This window comes from Pygoscelis adeliae, unplaced genomic scaffold, assembly GCF_000699105.1.
Source record: "Pygoscelis adeliae isolate BGI_AS28 unplaced genomic scaffold, ASM69910v1 Scaffold222, whole genome shotgun sequence".
In the NCBI taxonomy this organism is placed as follows: domain Eukaryota; kingdom Metazoa; phylum Chordata; class Aves; order Sphenisciformes; family Spheniscidae; genus Pygoscelis; species Pygoscelis adeliae.
Window position 1 is genome coordinate 235,536 of NW_008824309.1, and position 19,952 is coordinate 255,487.

Consider the following 19,952-nt stretch of genomic DNA (forward strand, 5'->3'; position numbering starts at 1 on the left):
CCAAAGAATTCAGTACAATTATTGCAGTAGCCAGCGTCGTCTTCTACTTCACACTTCCAAGCAGAAGACGAGGCAACTCAGGTGGTGTTAACAGACTTCTGTGATTCTGTGAAGTCACACATCAGCTGTAAAATACATAAGGCAGCGAAGGCCCAATGGAAGAATTGTAACTTCAGAAAAATACTGATGTAAACAAAATGGCCAACACTGTAACTATTCTAATGCTAACTTTTATTTCCTGCAGATAGGCTTTTTTATATTCTCTTTTTTCCCATAACATGGAAATTACCCACCAAAGAGGTTAAGTTTTCAGGCAGCTTAATATATAGAGGATGCTGTAAAAGTCCATGTATAATACAAGACTCAAATTGCAGCATGTTTTGTTACTGCGCTGTAGTAGGGGTTCTAGATGCCATTCATATTAATTTCTACACTTCTTTGCCCCTCAGTCCCTGTGTTCCCAAGAGAATTATTTCACTGATAAAAGGTAAGAAAATTTGCAGTCTAATTCTGTTTCATTTTCCTATTTTCTTAATAAATATTAAGCTATCTTATTAAAATGTCAACAGAATCCAGGAGGAAGAAACTAATAGTACACAACAAAGACGACAGATACTTAGGTATTTGATGCTTTCTTTAAAAAAAAAAATAAAATCCCAAAGTATTCTGCATGCATTTCACCTTTTCTTTCTTTTTTTTTTTTCTTTTTTTCTTTTCCCTTATTTTGCAATTGATGCTTGTGCTAAAAGTTTAGTTTATAACTTACAGAATCAATAAGGAAACATCAGGGAGATCAGCCAACAGCCATCAGAGCAGTACTGAGAATGAGCTGAAGTATTGTGAACCCCGTCCCTGGAGCAGCACCGACTCTGATAGCTCCATCCGCAATCTGAAGCCAGCTGTAACGAAAGCCAGCAGCTTCAGTGGGATATCAGTTCTGACAAGAGGAGATAGCTCTGGAAGCAGCAAAAGCACAGGCAGGCTGTCTAAGACAGGTATAATAAAATCTGTACAAATACATAGTTACATAGCAGTGAAGTACCTGATGGTTTGATACTTGATGCGCATTGCAGATGTGTATATATGTAGAGGCCTCAGTCTCGTAAGTGCCCCATGCATACAACTCCCTCTGGGTACCGTGGGTGCTGCATACATAGCATGACTACAGACCTAGCCCTATAGCACTTAACTGCCTCGGAGAGCTAGAATTCAGGTAACAAATTAAATGAAGACTTTTGACTTTGGAAGTAGAATTTTAAAGTGCATTATAGATGGCTTTAAGCTAAATACATTTCATCTCATACAAAGGATTTGGGAACGCTTATCAACATAAGTACTTTATTCAAAATAAAAATTTAAGAGTTCAACTCTAGTTTCAGTGTGGCAAAGCTGCATTGTGCAGTCTTAGGAAACTGTGCTGCTATCCTACTAGCTAGGAAAAAACAGCATTAAAGCCTATGAATTGTTAGTTATATTTGTTGTGTTATCTTTCAGTGCCATTGTTAAATTTAAATTAATATGGCTAAAAAACTTAACTTTTAGATTGCTGAAAAATCAGATCAGTGGAACAAAGTACGGTTTAATTTTAAGATTCAGAAATGGTGGGGGGAAATACTCATAAGATTCTGGGTTTTAAAGGTGCGTTAACTTGTAATTAATGGCAAAACAAAATCTTAGAAAATATGGAGATATATATAATATAATCTTCTGTGGGTCAAAAATGAAATTTAGTAAATATTTGTATTCCAAATGCCAACATAATTTGATCCAATAGATAATCGTGGTTGTGGAGAATTTTAAGGCTTGTAAGAAATACATGGGTGGGTTATGGATGCACTACTTCAGAATTTGAAGTAGAAGTGTAAAAAAAAAAAAAAAAAGCAGAATATTATTGTTTGCCTGTATTATGCTTGGCTTTGATGTTATTTATAAAACTTGTTTCTAATGAGGATCTGTTTAAATTTTTTGCTTTCCCTTAAACCACCACTACCTAATAGGTATATCACCACACTTCTCTATGTTAATGCAGTAAAATAGTTACAAATTCTGTTTGTCCATTGTATATTTGTATAAAAAAACCGCATTCCAAGGTACTTCTGCATACGCTGTAAAATTGTGCCGTCATATTGAGTTATTTCATTTAGCAATGTAGTAATACTATTTGGCACAGCTTGAAAAGAAACTACAACCTGACAATAGTGTACATATAAAATACATTCTTAGAAATCTTTGTTTTCTAAATTGCAAGAACATAAATGGATTCTTAAAATTTAGCCGGAGACTTTATTTTGGCATTCTGAGAGTTAACATTCGAAGTTCAGAATGCCTATCTTGATGGTTGTTGCTTCACTGCAGTTACAGGTTGTGGTGATTTTGCATGTGTTGATTGGTTTTGTTTGTTCATTTTGATCAAGGATATAGTTGGCTTTAATTATGATGGCTTCAGCCTAATTTCTCTACATAATCTAGAAGTGGATACACTTGTAAACAAATCTAATCAAAGTAACTCTGGTCAGGTGAAGATTGTTTCACAGAGCTGGGATATGCTTTTTTGCCCAGTTTACAATTAATAGCTTTGTATTTCACTTAATCTAGCAATAGAAAAAAGGTTAATAGTCAGCATCAGCAAATGCTTCAAGTTATACTATCTTTTCATACACACCAGTAAAAGGGTTACAATTAGAAATTTTTATGAAGGACTGCAAAGCAACTTCAAGAGTAGATAAATTTCATCACAGTCCTTTTTGAGTCTTGCTTTCTCTTCTAGATTGTATAGAGGCTGCTAATGAAGAGTTCTTAAATTTAAACAACTATATTCTCTCTCCAAGTACTGCAAGTATCATAGCAAAGACTTAATAAAAAGTATGATAAACTGTATACCTAGAGATCTAGGTATACAGAGATCTAGGAACAGTGCAGTCCTACAGACCTCTCCATGTTGGACTTTTGGAATATTGCTTTTAGCTGCATGCACTGGCTTTCAGAAAGCTTAGGGACGGTCTGGTTCTCCACTGCCTTGCAATGTTTATAGTCATTCATATCTGTAAAATGATTATTGCTTTCAGTCAGCTATTTCATACTCCTTTTGAACTTTGAATTGTTGCATAAAACTAGGCTAAAGCTACCACATTACCATAATTTTTTCCAGCTGTATTCTTGATTTCAGCCTGAAAATTGTCAGAGGAGGAAAAAAATAGTTTTGGGTTTTTTAGTATTCTGCAATTTGTCTAGCAGGTGAGTCAGAGAAGATCTCTGACATCTAGTAGTTAAAAAAAAAAAAAGTCATTGCTTGCCTGCAGGCTATCTCTACAGAGCATGTGAATTTAGCTAGCGTATCTGAAGGGGCGTTGGACCCACTGCATCTGCATTATCCCATGGCCTGCACATGTGCAATAGTGTAGGCTGTGTGTTCGTAACTTCGGTGTGTTCACTTGATACATGTGTGTGCATCATTTTGGAATAAGTGAGCAATCACGTAAACGAATTGTGGATCAACTGAACATTAGCACATGTGCATATGTACAGGCATGTGTTTTCTGTCCAGAAAATCAGAGCTAGATATGAAAGCCTCACTTTACAGTGCAAAGCAGTGCTGAATTGACCCTTGGTTCACAGAAGGAATCTTGTAATGGTATTCCAGGGGAGATGAAGGGGGAGTTCATTGAAAAGGCCACTGTTTAATAATGTACTTAATGCTGAGCTTTAAGGGTAAGCATTTACAAGTATATATTTTAAGTGAGCATGATGTTTCTGTCTAGGTAAAAACAATTTCTCATTACTCCTTTCCTAGGTTCAGAGTCTTCTAGTAGTGTAGGGTCATCCACGGGTTCTCTTTCTCACACCCAGCAGCCTCTTCCAGTGCCAGCTCTAAGCCAGCCTTCTCATGGCACGCCTGCCGTCTATCCAACTGTCAGCACTAGTAACTCTCTTTCCTTTGATGGTGGCATAAGCGGGCAAGTGGCACCTACTAGCACTAGCTTCTTTTTGCTTCCCTTGGAAGCGGCAGGCATACCGCCTGGCAGTATTCTGATCAACCCTCAAACAGGTTGGTACATGCTTGTGGATGTTTTTGTTACAATTGAGAACTTGGAGAAAAATGCACGAGTGTTTACATAAGACTGAATGTCAGTATTGTCCTTGCTTTTTCTCTTTATTTTTTTTTCTGTGGTTGTGTTTGTTCAGTGCACTTAATTTAAAAAGAAAGCATGACTCTGGGATCAAATGAATAAATAAACTTGATTTTTCTCTAGTAGAGTTTTAATTTATGTGTAAAATTTTAATGAGTGACTTGCATAAAATATGAAAATCCTATGATTTATTATCCAGAATGCAGAACAACTTAATTGTTTCGGCTTTTTTCGAGAGAGGGAAAAGTCTTTCTCAGTGCTATTATAAAACAGTGTCAGTGAGGGGAGAGAGCCTGAAGAAGTATTCATATTGACTTGAAAGAATTTATCATCCTTCATTTTGTTTGTCGCAACGTGTTCTTGTCTCTCTATACTCGTGACACTGACTTAATACAAGTGAAAGAAAGAAGCATGAGATTACATGCGATTTCTAAACTTTTCTTTGTCAGTTTAAAACAGGATGAAGTCAATGTTGGCATAATTGGCCAATACTGACATTTTTAGTAAGTAGCAGGAAATTGATACTTCATAATGTAGATGCAAGGAGATGTGTAACTTCTTGTCTGGATTAAATGACTAGTTAGCATTCTGTGGGCAAACTTTTACTTTATTGTAGAAGTTAAGAAATCTGGAAATTTTTTATTTAGCTTTTATGCAACACCTCGTAATCTTTGGAAAATGATTATATTTTAATTTTAGTTTAAAGATCTGTTTTCCTTGTAGAAAAGGAAATACTTCATGATATATTTCCCATCATTCTGTAGGTGGACTTTATTATGTTTGAATATAACTGCACGTGATGTTTTAAACTGAATTTTTCTCACTGGGCTTGTTAAAATGATCGGTTATTAAATTATTTCTCTTCTAAAAGGTTTAACATTGAAATAGATACATTTATCTTTTTTTCTTAATATAAATCAATTGCTGTTGTATACAAAATTTGAGATTTTTTTTTTTATGATTCTGCATATTGATATGCTGCCTAAGGTTTCTCTTAAATGCCTTACTGTATAAATGAATAGTTTAAGCCAACCCTGCTAAAAAAATTGGTTACAAATGACTAGCTGTAGCATCTAATTTTCATAGATAGCCATTGGATTTGGAGGAGGATGTATTTGCCATCCTAGATCTAGGTTCTGGACAATAGCACTATTGACTTAGTTTTTCTAGTTCTAATGTGATAGTTGTACATCTTCTACATGAATTTTTCATTGTGTGTGTTGACCATCTGAAGACAAATAGGATGATTAAGTGAACAAGTTTTGCTAGAAAAATAAGTGGCTTTAGTGTTTGTATACGCTAGAGTACTTTGTACTCTACATTAACTAAGAAGAATGTTTGCTGTCATTTTTCATATTATGAGTTTATAGCATGACTGTGCTAAAATCTTTAGAGTCACTGTACAGCAAAACAGTGCAGGCACTGAAACGATACCATCAGCTTGAAAGTGATTTCATGTAAAACATGATACAGCTTTTTCATTTAAAAAGAGCGGGTTTTGAGTCATCTTCATTTCAGTTATGTGCTTGTCAACATTTTCTGTGTGATTAGTTTCACTTTCTTCCTCCTGTACTGTTGGTCATTTTCCCTGTTACATTGATGGGACTTCCACACAGCAACAGGGAAGGGCAGAGAAACAAATGTGATTGTGAAAGTTTTTCATCTGAAAGCATCTTGTACTTGCACGCCCCTCAGAAAAGGCAGCAGAATTGTAGACTTGACTCTGTTTGATATTCATTAAAATTAGCTTGATTTTCAAATTGTGATACTTCCTACGTTTTATCCATTTTTAAATTTATTTAAACTAGTCTTTCATAACAGAGGATTACGATAATATCTAATGAATGTCTAATAGAAAATAAACTACGATTCCAGAACAAGGAACGTCTAGGTTCAGATGAACTTTTAACTTATAATGTACTCAACATCACATTCTGAATTGTTCATCTGGCTTTATTGTTCCAAGTGACAGTCAGAGTTCAAAAAACATAGATTAGTTTCTCAACATTTCTGACAGAGGATGTCGTGACCTTAGGTCAACAGTCATTCTTCTCAGTAGTTGAAGACAGTAATTAGGAAAAGACAGTTCTTATTCAACCACTACAGGAAACAAGTTAAGCTCCAGTGATTACCAGAAAGTGGTAGAAGGAAATAAGAAAATCTGACTCCCTATTTATGTGAACATTCCCAGTTCTTGAGCATTAAAGAGAAATCCGTTAAGCTAAATTGAATATAGCAAGTCTGTTCATGCTTCCTGTCTCTCTCTTGCATTAATTGCTTCAGTACTCTCTTCAGTTACTTTAACACTTTTATGTTGGCCAGTTGCATTTAAATATGATGGGACGAAGAAGTCTGAAGGAGCATTAGCATTATTACTTTGACAGGACCCCAGCTAGGGTGCAAAGGCTTTAGTCTCAGTTTATACCTTTCCGGAAAGAATCTCAGACAAGAAAATACTTATATTGGAGGAGAGAAAAATTTACATCAGTATTTGGACCTTAAGCATCAAAATAAGCCAATGCAAGACCTATATCATTAAGCAGCTAGACACAGGCCCTTGCTAGCTAATCTGTTGTGTCTTTGATTTGTTTTGGTTTTTCCCAACCGAGGCACCAAAATAAATCAGGTTGTTTATAATTTACTTTCAAGTACTTTATTTTTTAATTCTTTTCCATTAGTCCACTGCTGTAATATTGAAGTTGCAAATTATTAAATAGAAGAATAATACAACATTATTTCATTTGAAAGCTAAAAGCCAATTCATCTATGAATAGGGGAAGAGAGTCCTTTAACAGTAATCTTATTAGCTGTTATGGGAGTACCATTGTAGCTACTGCTTTATATATGTTTTTTAAAATATTTGCCTTTAAGCTCTCCTGTGTTCTGATTGGTGTTCAAACTGATTAAAGGAAATTCATTTAATTGCCTTTGAAAGGGTCCTTAAAATAGTATTTTTAGTAGGGTTTTCCTTTATTACTCCTGCCCTTTTCAATCAGCTTTATTAAGAATGAGTTTTCAAGACAAGCAGGATACAGCAAATATTTATCTGTGTTCACTAAGTAAAGACTGGGGTATCTTTGTTTATCTTAAATGTTTTGTTTTTTAACTGCATGTAGTTTGTCAAACGAGGCCTGCTTAGTCACTGCTGTTATAAATGTAGTTGTGGGGATTTGGCATAAATCTGTCATAAAACAGTATGACTTCACTTATTTTCAAATTTTATTATTTTATTCATTTTGCCTACTGTAAATACATTTGTTGTTATTTTCTCCAAACTTAGATGATGCAGCTGGCTGTCATTGGGTTGTGTTTGTTTTCTTTCAACTTTTCAGGTCAGCCATTCCTTAATCCAGATGGCACTCCGGTTGTGTACAATCCTCCTATGCCTCAGCAACCTGTTAGGACCCAAGTGCCTGGACCTCCGCAACAGCCACCTCTTCCCGCACCACCTCAGCAACAGCCAGCAGCTAATCACATCCTCTCACAGGTGCACATGTCAAATACATGATGCTTGTATCGATGACTGATACCGTCATATTGCTGTCTGATAATAAAGGATCAGTAGGTTTGTTCTGTTGAAGCATATGTTAAGAAGTAATAGCTACACAGATATGGGTAACTGGACTTTTTCCCCCACAGTCCTCAGAACTGTCGGTTCTGCTAATAACAGAACATGGTAAGCAGCCTCCTCTTAAAAATACAGAAAATATTTTAGTATGAAAACATACCAAGCCTAGATTGCTCTGGAAAAGAGGTTCTGCCTTTGTTCTTAGTCACACTGTGTGGTTACTGCTGGCATTAACAGTAATATAGCCAGCAATCTGGGAAGAGAGTTAATCCAAGTGAAATCTTTGTCTCCTTGTCTTAAGGTTATTTTTTACCAGATGAATTCTTGGACTGTACTGCGCAAGCAGTACTCGTGGCACAAAAGAGGTAGCTTAGGACTTGTAGAGTATGAACGCCTCTTTAGTAGCACTTTGGCTTACTCTACTCACAAAACTGCACGCTGAAGAACAGGATATATTTTATCCTTCTCGTCTTGTACAAGAGGAATTTAGTAAAATAGGCCAGATTAAAGATGACCTCAGCCCTTGAAGAAGAAGAGAAGAAAAGCAAAGAGTATGTACGGGCAGGAGAAGGGAGGATTCTACCTCTTTTTACAGCAGCTATTTCAGGCACCAAGCTACTGGCTGTAGTCTGTGGTATTTTCAAATTGTTCTCAAATTTTATCAAAAAGTTTTTTATAGAACTTCATCTATGAAGTTCATCTTTATCCTTGTTCATTTTCCCTTGCTTAAATCTTATGTTCAGGATACCTGCGTATGCCACAGAAGAGATGGTCTGTTTTGAAAAAGGCTCGTTTGTGCTCTTTCTCCCTATCTAGTTTACGGAAGTGTGTATGTCATATTTGCAGTTTTCTTCACAAATTCTTTATTACTTCTGTGATTGCCTTCTCAATGGATACTGGAGTTGAACCTGCCCGAAATAGCAGCAATGATAACTCTCTGATGTTCAAATAACCACAGTCTAGAGAAAATATTTTAGTATTGTTGAATAAGTGAAAGTAATATATGTTTTAATCTGTGGTTAGTAGTAAATTCATTCTGTCTTTAGATGCTTTGAAACAACTTTGTATTTAGAATGCATGTGTAGTTTTTATTTTATAATTTCAAAAAAACTCTCTAAACGAAACAGTAAATGTTAAATAGAAGCAATTTACTGACTTATAGCTAATATAATGTATAGCAAGTAAAGCAAATGTATTTCTGCTGGGAGACAGATATTGAAAATTACTTCTGTTTTAATTCTATGCAGTCTTGAGCTTAAAAGAAGTATCCATTCCCTTTCTGATAATGGAGCATAGTTGCTTTTCTGGAGCATAGTTGCTTTTTTCTATTACAAAAGACTTTGACTTTGTTTTCACATTTCTTACTCTGATGTTAATTAACCATGTTTATAAACCTGTTATTTCTTCAGCCTATGCGGCCTCTGCAGCCTTCTTCCCAGCCTGTTCAGTACTCTGCAGTCTCTTATCCCCCCCCGCTCCTGCCAGTCTCCTCTACACAGCAATATTCTGTGGTATTATATCTTCTGTTCATCTCCTCTCTGCATGGGTTAATCGTTAGTGGATGCTGACCTTTGCTTGGTTGGTTGTAAGTGGTGTGTGATACCAGTGTAATGACTGTCTAACTTTTCAATCATAGTAAAATATTACCTGAGTGGGGGAAAGTACTTCCTGAGATTTTAACGTGTTTATTTCAAGTTCAGCAGAAATGTATACAATAAAGGCTATCTCTATATATCTCTATATTTAGATATATATTATTTCCCTTTGTAAAGGAACAGCTTTTCAATGCTCTTGTTTTGTTAGCCAGTCAGTACCTTTTTATGTCTTTGGATTAACCTCTTTCCGTCCTTTCTTGTTGTTTCTTTGTCTGCTCTTTTTTCTGCTGCACCCTAATACATTTTGAGGGATCAGCTGTGCTGGTTTTTTGAGGTTAGCTTTTTCTAGCCTCTTTGCCAGAACTCTTAACACTCCTACTTCACTAGCATCCCTTGCTTAATAAATAGAAGCTGGAGATGAATTATCTTAGTCTTTTGTGTTTAAGAAACAAAACAAGCAAACAAAAAAACCACACACAAATTGAAACTGAAACTTAGTAAAGGAGAAGAGTTATCCAAGGCAGAATCTGAACTAGAGTCCAGGTCAAAAATTGAGGCTTCCCAACTCCCCATACTGCTCTGATACTCTAATGAATACATATTTGTGTTGGGTTTATGTGGCAAGGTTTTGGTAGCAGGGGTGGGCTGCGGGGGTGGCTTCTGTGAGAAGAGACCAGGAGCTGCCCCCATGTTGGACAGAGCCAATTTCAGGTGCTCCAAGACTGACCCTGCGCTGCCCAAAGCTGAGTCAGTCATCGACACTGTTGGTGTCTCTGTAATAATGTATTTGAGAAAGGGTAAAAAACCACTGTGCAGCAGCTGTGAGGGAGGGGAGTGAGAAACAACTCTGCAGACACCAAGGTCGGAAGAAGGAAAAGGAGGAGGTGCTCCAGCATCTGGAGCAGAGATTCTCCTGCAGCCTGTGGAGAAGACCATGGTGAAGCAGGTTCTTCCCCTGCAGCCCATGGAGGAGCATGGTGGAGCAGATACCCACCTGCAGCCCGTGGAGGATCCCACACCAGAGCAGGCAGAGATGCCCTGAAGGAAGCTGCAGCCCGTGGAGGGCAGGAGCAGGCTCCTGGCAGGAACTGAGGCCCATGGAGAAGAGCCCACGCTGGAGCAGGTTCTCTGGTAGGACTTGTGACCCCATGGGGGACCCACACTGGAGCAGTCCATTCCTGAAGGACTGCAGCCCGTGGAAAGGACCCATGCTGGAGCAGTTTGTGAACGACTATCCTGTGAGAGAGACCCCACGCTGGAGCAGAGGAAGAGAATGAGGAGGAAGGAGTGGCAGAGACAAAGTGCTATGAACTGATCGCAACCCCCATTCCCTATCCCTCTGACACTGGGGGAAGGAGGTAGAAGAGTTGGGAGTGAAGTTGAGCCTGGGAAGAAGCAGGGGGGTTGGGGGAAGCTGGTTTTAGTTTTGTTTTTATTTCTCACTATCCTACTCTGTTATTAACTGGCAATAAATTAAATCAGTCATCCCCAAGTCGGGTCTGTTTTGCCCATGATGGTAATTGATGAGCAATCTCCCCGTCCTTTTTTCGACCCATGAGCTTTTCATCTTATTTTCTCCCCCGTATTGCTAAGGATGGGAGAGTGAAAGAGCAGCTTGGTGGGCACCTAGGAGCCAGCCAAGGTGAACCTACCACAATGTTATACAATAGCTATTTTAGTATGTATTCAGAGTTTTTATTTTGTTACTATTTTCAATGTTATTCAGAAATGTCTTCTAATAATAGATAGAGATTTATCTGAATTCAATAGCCTGCATATAATTAAAACTATATTCTAACTGTTATCTGTACTTTAGGTATACAGTTGTAAAAGGAATTGCACTTCATGGAGGGTGTTTTGTTATTAGCGATGTTGTTTTTCATGTTATTTTAGAGTTTGAATACATGTGAACTGCAGTCAGTACAACTTACCTCCTCAGTAATGAAATGAGAATGGTTAATTAACCAAAGTGAGCTTCCTATGCGAGTTTAGCATATGACTAAATTGCTGTTAGTAGCAGCTAGTTCAGGTGTGATTCACAATCATTGTTAGGCATATGGTTGTTAAAGCGGAGAATTAAACTCCTTCCAGGTTTATAATAGTTTCAAAGCATTTCACATTCAGGAAATGGGTTCAAATGCTAAGTGTGCTGGCAGTTTCAAAAATTTAGTCCTGCTGATGGTAACTTAGGTAACATGGTGAAAAGGGTTGATGGTCTCGGTTCATAATCTACATGCAACACATCTGTAATTGGTAGCAGGAAAGTTTGGTTTATCCATTTATTGGTAATAACACGTTTCAGTGGTTAATCATGCTTGTACTATGCATATCACTATAGGAGAAACTCACCAGATCAGAATTTACTCATATTGGTAGTGTAACAGAAATAAAAGTGTATTGCTTGGGTTTATCCTTTGGACATTTTTAGAGGTAGTATTAACTCATAATTAAATATCAGTATCTCCTTTCTAAACTAGGTATTATGAAAGCAGAATGTAAAATCCAATGTAGAGAAGCATTATAGTTGCATTAATAGGCATCATTAAAGAATGAAATGCCAAAGGCAAAGTCAGATTGTTGATCTAATGAAAATAGGGCTTTTTAAGCTGTAAAGGTATTCTAAATAAAGCTTTAGGTGTAAATTCGTATTTCCAGTGGTAATTAAGAATATCTTTAGCCTTGGAACTATAAAATTTCATCATAAAATGTCAACGTAGCTAATCAGTAAAAGACAGAGCTTGCACTTACTCTTTCTTGATTAACTCCTATCTTCTTCAGGATGATCTAAGAGAGGATCAGGTGGTCTTAAAATATTTTTAATGTTCCTCCATGTTTGGAGAGTCCCCTTTTGAAGTGTGAACCAAATCTTCTTGTTTAGCAAACAAATACAATACTAGTGATCATTTCTAAATTCCAGAATGTTGATAATTTGATGCTAAATTACTTGTAAAGAAAAGGAGCTTGGGGTTACAGTAATAGAAGTTTCAAATTTCACAGGACTCCTGCAGTGCTCAGTGCAATCAGTATCATAGTTTCAGATGTTAATAAAATACAGATAGTAGGAACCACTAGAATACATTTCTTGCAGCTGTTACTTGATTTCAGGCTAAAAAAAATTAATCCTTGCATATAGTATAATACCAAGTGAGAGGAATGTACCTTCTTATTCAGGATTAGAGCCTCATTAACTTAAGCTCTTAAAACCAAAAATTACTTTAGCAATACTAATGCCTTCTGCTATTTTAACTGGGGTTGGATGTTTTCACTCAAGCTTTGGAGTCCAATCAGAAAATGTTAGTGACACAAATTCTGACTTCATTTTTGACAATTGAATCCTTACAGTAAATAGATAGAGGCAGATGTAATCCAAAAAGCGAATATTTGCAGCGAAATGAGTGAAGTCTCTGAATGTGGATGTTCTTTCCTGCTGTCAGCCCTGAAGATAACTTACCTCTGTGTTCTGTCTTGTTCTTTCCTGTTATTCTTTGGCTGATGTTGCTAATGCACAGAAATTTGAGACATGCATATCTGAAACTTACTGAGATATTTGGCTATTTTATTCTTTTTTTCTTGAATGTACGTTTGTGAATGTATTTTTTCCTTTTTTTTTAACTATTGCAGCAAGACAACCTAGGATCACAATTTAGCCATATGAGTCTTGCCCGCCAGCCACCTGCTGATCCAGCTGAACCTCATACTGCTATGTTCCAGTCCACTGTAGTCCTCCAGCCCCCACAGCAGTCTGGTTATATCATCGCAACTGCTCCACCACCACCACCTCCACCACCCCCCTCTGGCCAACCAGTTTCTGCTCCGGGCTACTCAACATCTAGCCACCCTGTCAACCAGCAAGTACTTCAGCAGCAGGGATATATGCAGCAACCTGTGCCACAGGTAAAATGGCTCTGTTCCATCCTCATAAAAGTTGTATTTAAAAACTGATCATGCTGTTCTATTAATGAGCTTTTTATATGGTGTGGGGCTCCTTGTTCAATTGCAGCTGTGTGCATTTATTCTGGAATCTTTCTTTTATCATGTGATTCTTTTTGCATTTAGATGTCTGCCTTCTATAAACTTGCTGGTAGTGAATCTCTTTAATTGTTGTTTGTTTTTAGATGCCAGCTTGTTATTGTACCCCCAATCAGTATCCGCACTCCAGTCAACAATACCGACCTGTTTCTGTCCATTACAACACACAGCAAAACCAACCGTTGCCACAGCCTGGACAGCAGACAGGTTTGTTGAACTTCTTCAGCATTTCATTAGAACACCTCGTATGCGTTTTCTCCTGGTTTTGCTTTTTAAACTTATTTTGCTGTATAATTTCAAATAAAGTAGGAGTTCAAATACAGGATACAATGTGTAACTAAGCTGAGGTGGAAAAATTGGAGTCAGTTGTTTCTTGAAACTTGAGATCTGAGCCGTTACTATGAGTGGCTCATGCTGTAACTTTAATTATAGGATAATTTTTTTTTTTTTAAGTTTAGAACTGAATAATTTAAACCTGTAACTTAGTAACTAATTTTTTAGTAACTTGCAAAGTAAGGTGAATTAGTACCTTTAAATGATGTAACATTGCAGAGATGTACCTTAACTGAAAGTTCTAAACAAAAGCTACTCATTTTAGATGATGTGGCATGAAAAGACTGCTATGCAGAAGATACTGGTGATACTGTTTTAATTTGTCTTTCTGTCGTATGATTAAAAGTATCTGGCTATTGAATAGAATATATAATTATTGAATAGAATATATGATGAGACTTAAGTGGTTAGAATTAATTTTCTGCTCCTCCTATTTCTAGTAAAGACTTTTCTACTGTTTCCGAGTTACCTTTCTATGAATGTTATCAAGCTGTATTTCTGTCTCCTTTCTTTCCTATTGTCTTTTTTTCCTTAGAAATTGTACCTGTAGCTACCGTTATTCTAATAATCTGTACTTAAAAATATTGTTATGACTTCTTCAGTAAGATTTGGATTCCTGAAGCAAGTTTACTTCTGAGTAATATCTTGACTCACAGTCAAAACTTTCAGAAGTAACTAGTGATGTTTGGAGGCAGAGATCCTTGAAAATCAGGCTTTTATACCATGTCTTAGTTTGTCATGGTTTAACCTCAGTTGGCAACTGAGCACCACGCAGCCGCTCGCTCACTCCCCCCACAGTGGGATGGGGGAGAGAATTGAAAGGGTAAAAGTGAGAAAACTCGTGGGTTGAGATAAAGACAGTTTAATAGGGAAAGCAAAAGCCGCACACGCAAGCAAAGCAAAACAAGGAATTCATTCACTACTTCCCATCGGCAGGCAGGTGTTCAGCCATCTCCAGGAAAGCAGGGCTTCATCACGCGTAACGGTTACTTGGGAAGACAAACGCCATCAGTCCAAACGTCCCCCCCTTCCTTCTTCTTCCCCCAGCTTTATATACTGAGCATGACGTCCCATGGTATGGAATACCCTGTTGGCCAGTTTGGGTCAGCTGTCCTGGCTGTGTCCCCTCCCAGCTTCTTGTGCACCCCCAGCCTTCTCAGCTGGTAGAGCACGAGAAACTGAAAAGTCCTTGACTAGTGTAAACACTACCTAGCAACAACTAAAACATCGGTGAGTTATCAACATTGTTCTCACCCTAAATCCAAAATACAGCACTGTACCAGCTACTAGAAAAGAAATTAACTCTACCCCTGCCGAAACCAGGACATAGTTGAATACGTTTGGCTTGGTGTCCTTTTGAGTTTCCTTCAGGAAGAAGGATTTTCCTCCCCCTGCCCCCAACTATGGGTTGCTCTACAGAAAATAGGATGAAAGATCAGCCTCTACAAATATTAACTGGATTTCTTTATAGCTGTTCTATGAAGTAGCCTGTAAGAGGGATGGCTCCCTCTTCCACAGTTCTAGGAAGTGCTCCAATAGCACCAACACTTGAAGTTGTTATTCAGGGTTCAGTTCACAAATTTAGGCAGGATTATTTCATTGCAGAATCATCAAGATGTGATGCCCACTTACGGTAGGGTTGTCAGATCATTTTAAAATACTGTTGTCCTGGTTTCGGCTGGGATGGAGTTCATTTTCTTCCTAATACCTGCTTACAGGAAAATAGATCACCAGTTTTCACTCTTCAGAAGTGAAAGTATATTGACATTTTTTCAAAGGAAAACAAATTACTCGTTTTTGCAATTTGTTTTATCCATTGTTGTTCAAGATGTGTTATCCAACTGTGTTACACAACCTGCTTTCCTTCCTCAGAATTTTTAATACCTAGACTACTTAATAACAGTCTGAGTCATAATAGTCTGAGGCTCAGCTGGGGTTATTTCCCCATTTACAGGGTCACCCTGTGTGAATAGCACACAAACTCTAAATTGGAGAGAGCACAGTGTATATATGTAGCTAAACAAAAAAATCTGAATTTGAAAGCATGGGGTGACGGTGCATCAGCACCAAGATGCAAAGGGAGGAATCAGTTGCTATTAGGTAAGTAAGTTTGTTTCTTGTCTGTTTTTAGCTCTTTGTTTTAACTGAATTTCACTGCCTGTAATGTGGACAGAGTGAAAAGCATCAGCAGCTAAAATCTCCCTCTGTGTCCTGGACGAAATAAAATAACAAAGCTGTGCAGACAGCTACTTCACTACTTTGATAATGTACCTCGTACCTGTAACCCTGACATCAAGGGATCATGTTTAAGTAGGGAAGGGGTGGTCCGGCCAATACTTCCATTCAGTCCTGTTTGGTTACTTGGTGTTTACTAGAACTAATGGTAGAAAGAAGTATTTTACTAGCAACTGCATAATTAGTGTTTAACTCAAAATCTCCAAATTGCTACCTAGTCATTGCTGGTTCTCATTTACTGCTTTATAGGCAAATTTGAATCAGCATTCTAGAGATGGAAGGTTCCAGGTCACGTTTTCTGTTTTGTAAACTGCTCACGGGATGGTGTATTTTGAAATTCTCTCTTGTAGATTTACTTTAAACCTCAAATATTTGTATTAAGTTGACACAAAGCTACGCCGGAAATGGTTGATGCTCATTAGCAATGGCTGGTTTGGAGACAAAAGGCAGCGTGTTACTTGGCTAATATGGCAATGTGTCTGGTCAAAAATGAGAATTAACAAATCTTGTATTATGTAAAAGCTGTGGGTTTTATTCATCTTATGAAGTGGTTAATAACTATGAAATAACTTTCCAAACACAAATTTAGATAAAAGATGGCAGCTTCTGAGAGCATGGCAACTGAAGCCACTTTTGGTTTAATATTATGGAGTGGCCTGACTTTATTTATGAGCTGTTGGATTCGGGGCCGTAACACTGTCTGAGAGGTTTACATTTCTCACAGTGAACCGGTCTCTTTTTCAGCTGCTTCCTGGCTTCCTTTTTAAAGGGGTTTCAGATGAAATATTTGGGGGGTTCACTTTTAGTAAAAATGCTTTGGTTGCCCTAAAGATGTTGGGAGGAGAAAACTTTCTTTACGAAAGAGGCATTTCCAATTGCCGTGATAAGGAGGGCCCAGTTACCATGAGACCTAACTACAGGCTGATTAAAAATCTTACCTGAACTACAATTACTGTAGGAACATCAGCTGAAGTTCAACTAGCTTCTGCTTCACAACGACCAGTGATAAAACTATTACAGTTGTAATAATAGCTGTAGTTGTAATAGTTGTAATCAAGCTATACTCCTAGCTTGTTAACCAAGTGATTGTACTTGCTTTTCTGTTCTTGAATAAAGGCTGTTTCTCACTCTTAATGTGTTATTCAGAAAATGTATTTCTATATTCTGTAAGTTAACTTCTCTTATATTAACAGTGATTTCTTTTTCATTATGTAGAGATTAAGAAAGATGCTTCTCTTTTATCTACTGTTTCAGAGTATTTCTGTGTAATGAGACAATCTGCTGTGGCAGGTGTGGGTTTTCTGCTGAGTGCTGCATTTCTGTCAGACCACTCTCTATGCAGAGGTGAAATTGTGAAGCTAAAAATAGAGCATTCTTTGGAACGCTGTGGGGAACCTTCTTGGCAGTCAATTTATATTGTTCCAGTTCTCTCTGCTTGCAAAACTGATCATGTCTGTCTCTGGAAGTGCCAGAAAAAGCTGAAAAATATTCACAGCTACATTGCAATTTCTGGGAAACGAGGGGTTTAGATTGCAGATGTATTGATTGGATCTGTCATATACTGCAGCTTCGCATTCTGCTGCTTTTTAGGTGCCATAGATCATTTCGTAAGAAAGCGCGTTTAAGCATTTTGTTTATTACAGATATGAGATGGATTTTTGTGCACAGTTCAAACTTAAGAGTTATTACAAATTCTAATTACTAATCCTGATTCAAGCATGCATTGTTCTGAAGTTTTGTATAATACTCTGAAAATATTTATACTGTGCTGTTTGTTTCTAATGAATAGCTCTCTTGGTTTTAACAAACTGAACCTTCTGCCCTTTAATTTTCTGAAGCAATATTTGATTATATTAAGTCTCTTTCAGTCTTCATTGTTGCAGTGTCTATAGAGACAGCCAGCTCAGACTGTTAATTCAGTGTTCATTGTACCCTGTATGTATGTAATCAATGAACATTGGTGGGTTTTGTTTACAAAAAAAGTGTTTTGTGTTAACTGACTAATGATTTTCAAAATAGACCATGCAATTTTTTAAACACTTTTTTTTTTTAAATTGAAGTGAGCTTTTGCAGCTATATTTGCTTTATTATAATTCCATACCAAGGTAGGGAGCATGGGGAATGTCAAGGTCAGTAGAATGTGAATGTATCCACGTTAAATACAGACTCTTCTTGCCGTCAGTGCATCTTGACAAGCCCAGTTTTGTTATTCTGGAGTGGTAACTGGCTTTGTCTCAGAAACACTAATAGTTATTGTTTTTTGCTGATGTGGTAAGTAGCACGTACCTGTATAATAGAATATGACAAAAAGAACTTTACTTGTGTTCTGCATGTGTTTTGATCACGGTAGCAGTTACCTACTATATGCTTTAAAAAAACAAAACAAAACACAAAAAAAAACAAACCAGGAGTTAAGGTTGGACCTAATAAATGCACAGATTCCCTGTTTGGCACTCATGCTTGGTTTTTTTGGGGGGTTGGGGTTTTTTTTAGGCCATTTTTGAAAGACAGCAGAGGATACCAGTTTAAGCAATAATAAATTGTTGTAGAGGCACTGTAGAGGGGAGAATATGAACATCTTTCTTTTTTTCCCCAAGATAACTTTGAATATAAAATGTCTTCTACTGTATATGAACATTGCTTTTACCTGGAAGATTCTTCTCAGTTCCCAGTTGTTTTTAACATTACAGATTTCAGTAGAAATTGCCCTTTTTTAAAGATTTATACGGATGCCTTACACAAATTTTCTTGAAGTGTGATTCAGTTTTGAATCATAGTCAAGATACTCTCATCCCTAGGGCACCTGAGGTGCTAGTAGAATTTAGCATAAATGGGATTTCAAAACTAAAGTACCTAGAATGGCTTTGTTCATAATAATAGACAAATAATCGGTTTTGATATCATCTAGCATGCTTTGTTCAAATGCTTTCAGCTTTCACCTATCAAATCAAGGTGTTAATGCATGTAATTCACTAGGGTGTAAATAAATATTGCAAGCATGTGAGAACAGCATTGCAAATAGTATGTATAGTATTTCATGCTCGATCCAAATGAATAAATCTGTTAATGTTTATATTGATATCTTTATCTTTTTATGTGCATGATAAGTTCAACTCTTTTATGAAGTTGCATATTATGAAGATTTAAAAAGCCATTGGAAAAATGCTACACTTACACAGTTGCCTATGTGAAAATGTATAAAATGTGTTCATTATTTCAAAATAAGATTTAAATGTATAATTTCAGGTTACCAGGTTTTGCCTAACCAGCAGCAAAACTACCAGGGTTTAGTCGGAGTTCAGCAGTCTCAGAATCAAAATCTAGTCAGTGGCCAACACAACAACATTGGGAATCAAATTCAAGGTGTGATTGTTCCGTACCCTTCAGTGCCATCTTATCAGGTGGGTCATTTATTATAACTTTCCAATGACTCTTCTGTGTGTTTGAGTGAGTGATTTATTTATTTGTTTATTTATTTAAAGTGCATTGCTTTGTAAAATGGTAGCAAGCTGCAAGCGGGTATCAAAAGTGACTTTGGGGACAGAAATTAAAGAAAAACAAACAAAACCCCCACAATTGAAGTGAGAAGAAAATCTGTCACAAGCGTACAAGTTCTAGTCCTGTTGACTGACAAGTGCCTTGTTAATTGCTATTCAGAGGATGGGGAAGAAAAAGCTCGTGAGATTTTTCTCTCCACCACTCCGCTTTCTATTGTAGAGAAAATCTCTTTTGTTAATTGATGGAGTCACTTGGAACCACCATTGCCATTTTTGGGGAAGAAGATAAAAAGGTTTTTTTAATAAAGCACGATTACTTCAACTACTGTTATCGCTTATCTTCTGGATTTAGAGAACTCCAGCAGATCTTTCAGTTTCTGGTTTTTTTTAAAAAACTCTTACATAAACTAGGTCAAGAGCCAGAAAGAAACATTGTCTGCAGAAGAAAATCTTAATGTGTTCTCAATTTTAGGTTTCGGTGCCTCAAGGTTCCCAAGCAGTGCCCCAGCAGACGTACCAACAGCCTGTTATAATTCCCAGTCAGTCAAATCAAGGATTGCCCACAACA

The 19,952-nt window shown here is 37.2% G+C and overlaps 1 protein-coding gene across 11 annotated transcripts in view; it reads left to right on the forward strand.

Annotated features, from left to right (window-relative positions):
- Window positions 1–19,952, forward strand: part of R3HDM1 (R3H domain containing 1) — a 57,707-nt gene that overhangs the window by 25,075 nt on the left and 12,680 nt on the right. For 3 of the 11 annotated variants that reach the window (XM_009318920.1, XM_009318921.1, XM_009318925.1), the window contains exons 11-20: window positions 450–487; window positions 570–620; window positions 769–995; window positions 3,791–4,045; window positions 7,460–7,614; window positions 9,105–9,203; window positions 12,912–13,184; window positions 13,406–13,526; window positions 19,134–19,288; window positions 19,857–19,952. The exon at window positions 19,857–19,952 is cut by the window's right edge and continues 68 nt beyond it. In XM_009318920.1, coding sequence (XP_009317195.1) covers window positions 450–487; window positions 570–620; window positions 769–995; window positions 3,791–4,045; window positions 7,460–7,614; window positions 9,105–9,203; window positions 12,912–13,184; window positions 13,406–13,526; window positions 19,134–19,288; window positions 19,857–19,952 — 1,470 coding nt within the window. Of the gene's footprint in view, window positions 1–449; window positions 488–569; window positions 621–768; window positions 996–3,790; window positions 4,046–7,459; window positions 7,615–9,104; window positions 9,207–12,911; window positions 13,185–13,405; window positions 13,527–19,133; window positions 19,289–19,856 lie in introns of all 11 variants that reach the window. The other 8 variants (XM_009318922.1, XM_009318928.1, XM_009318927.1 and 5 more) reach the window with 5 other exon arrangements.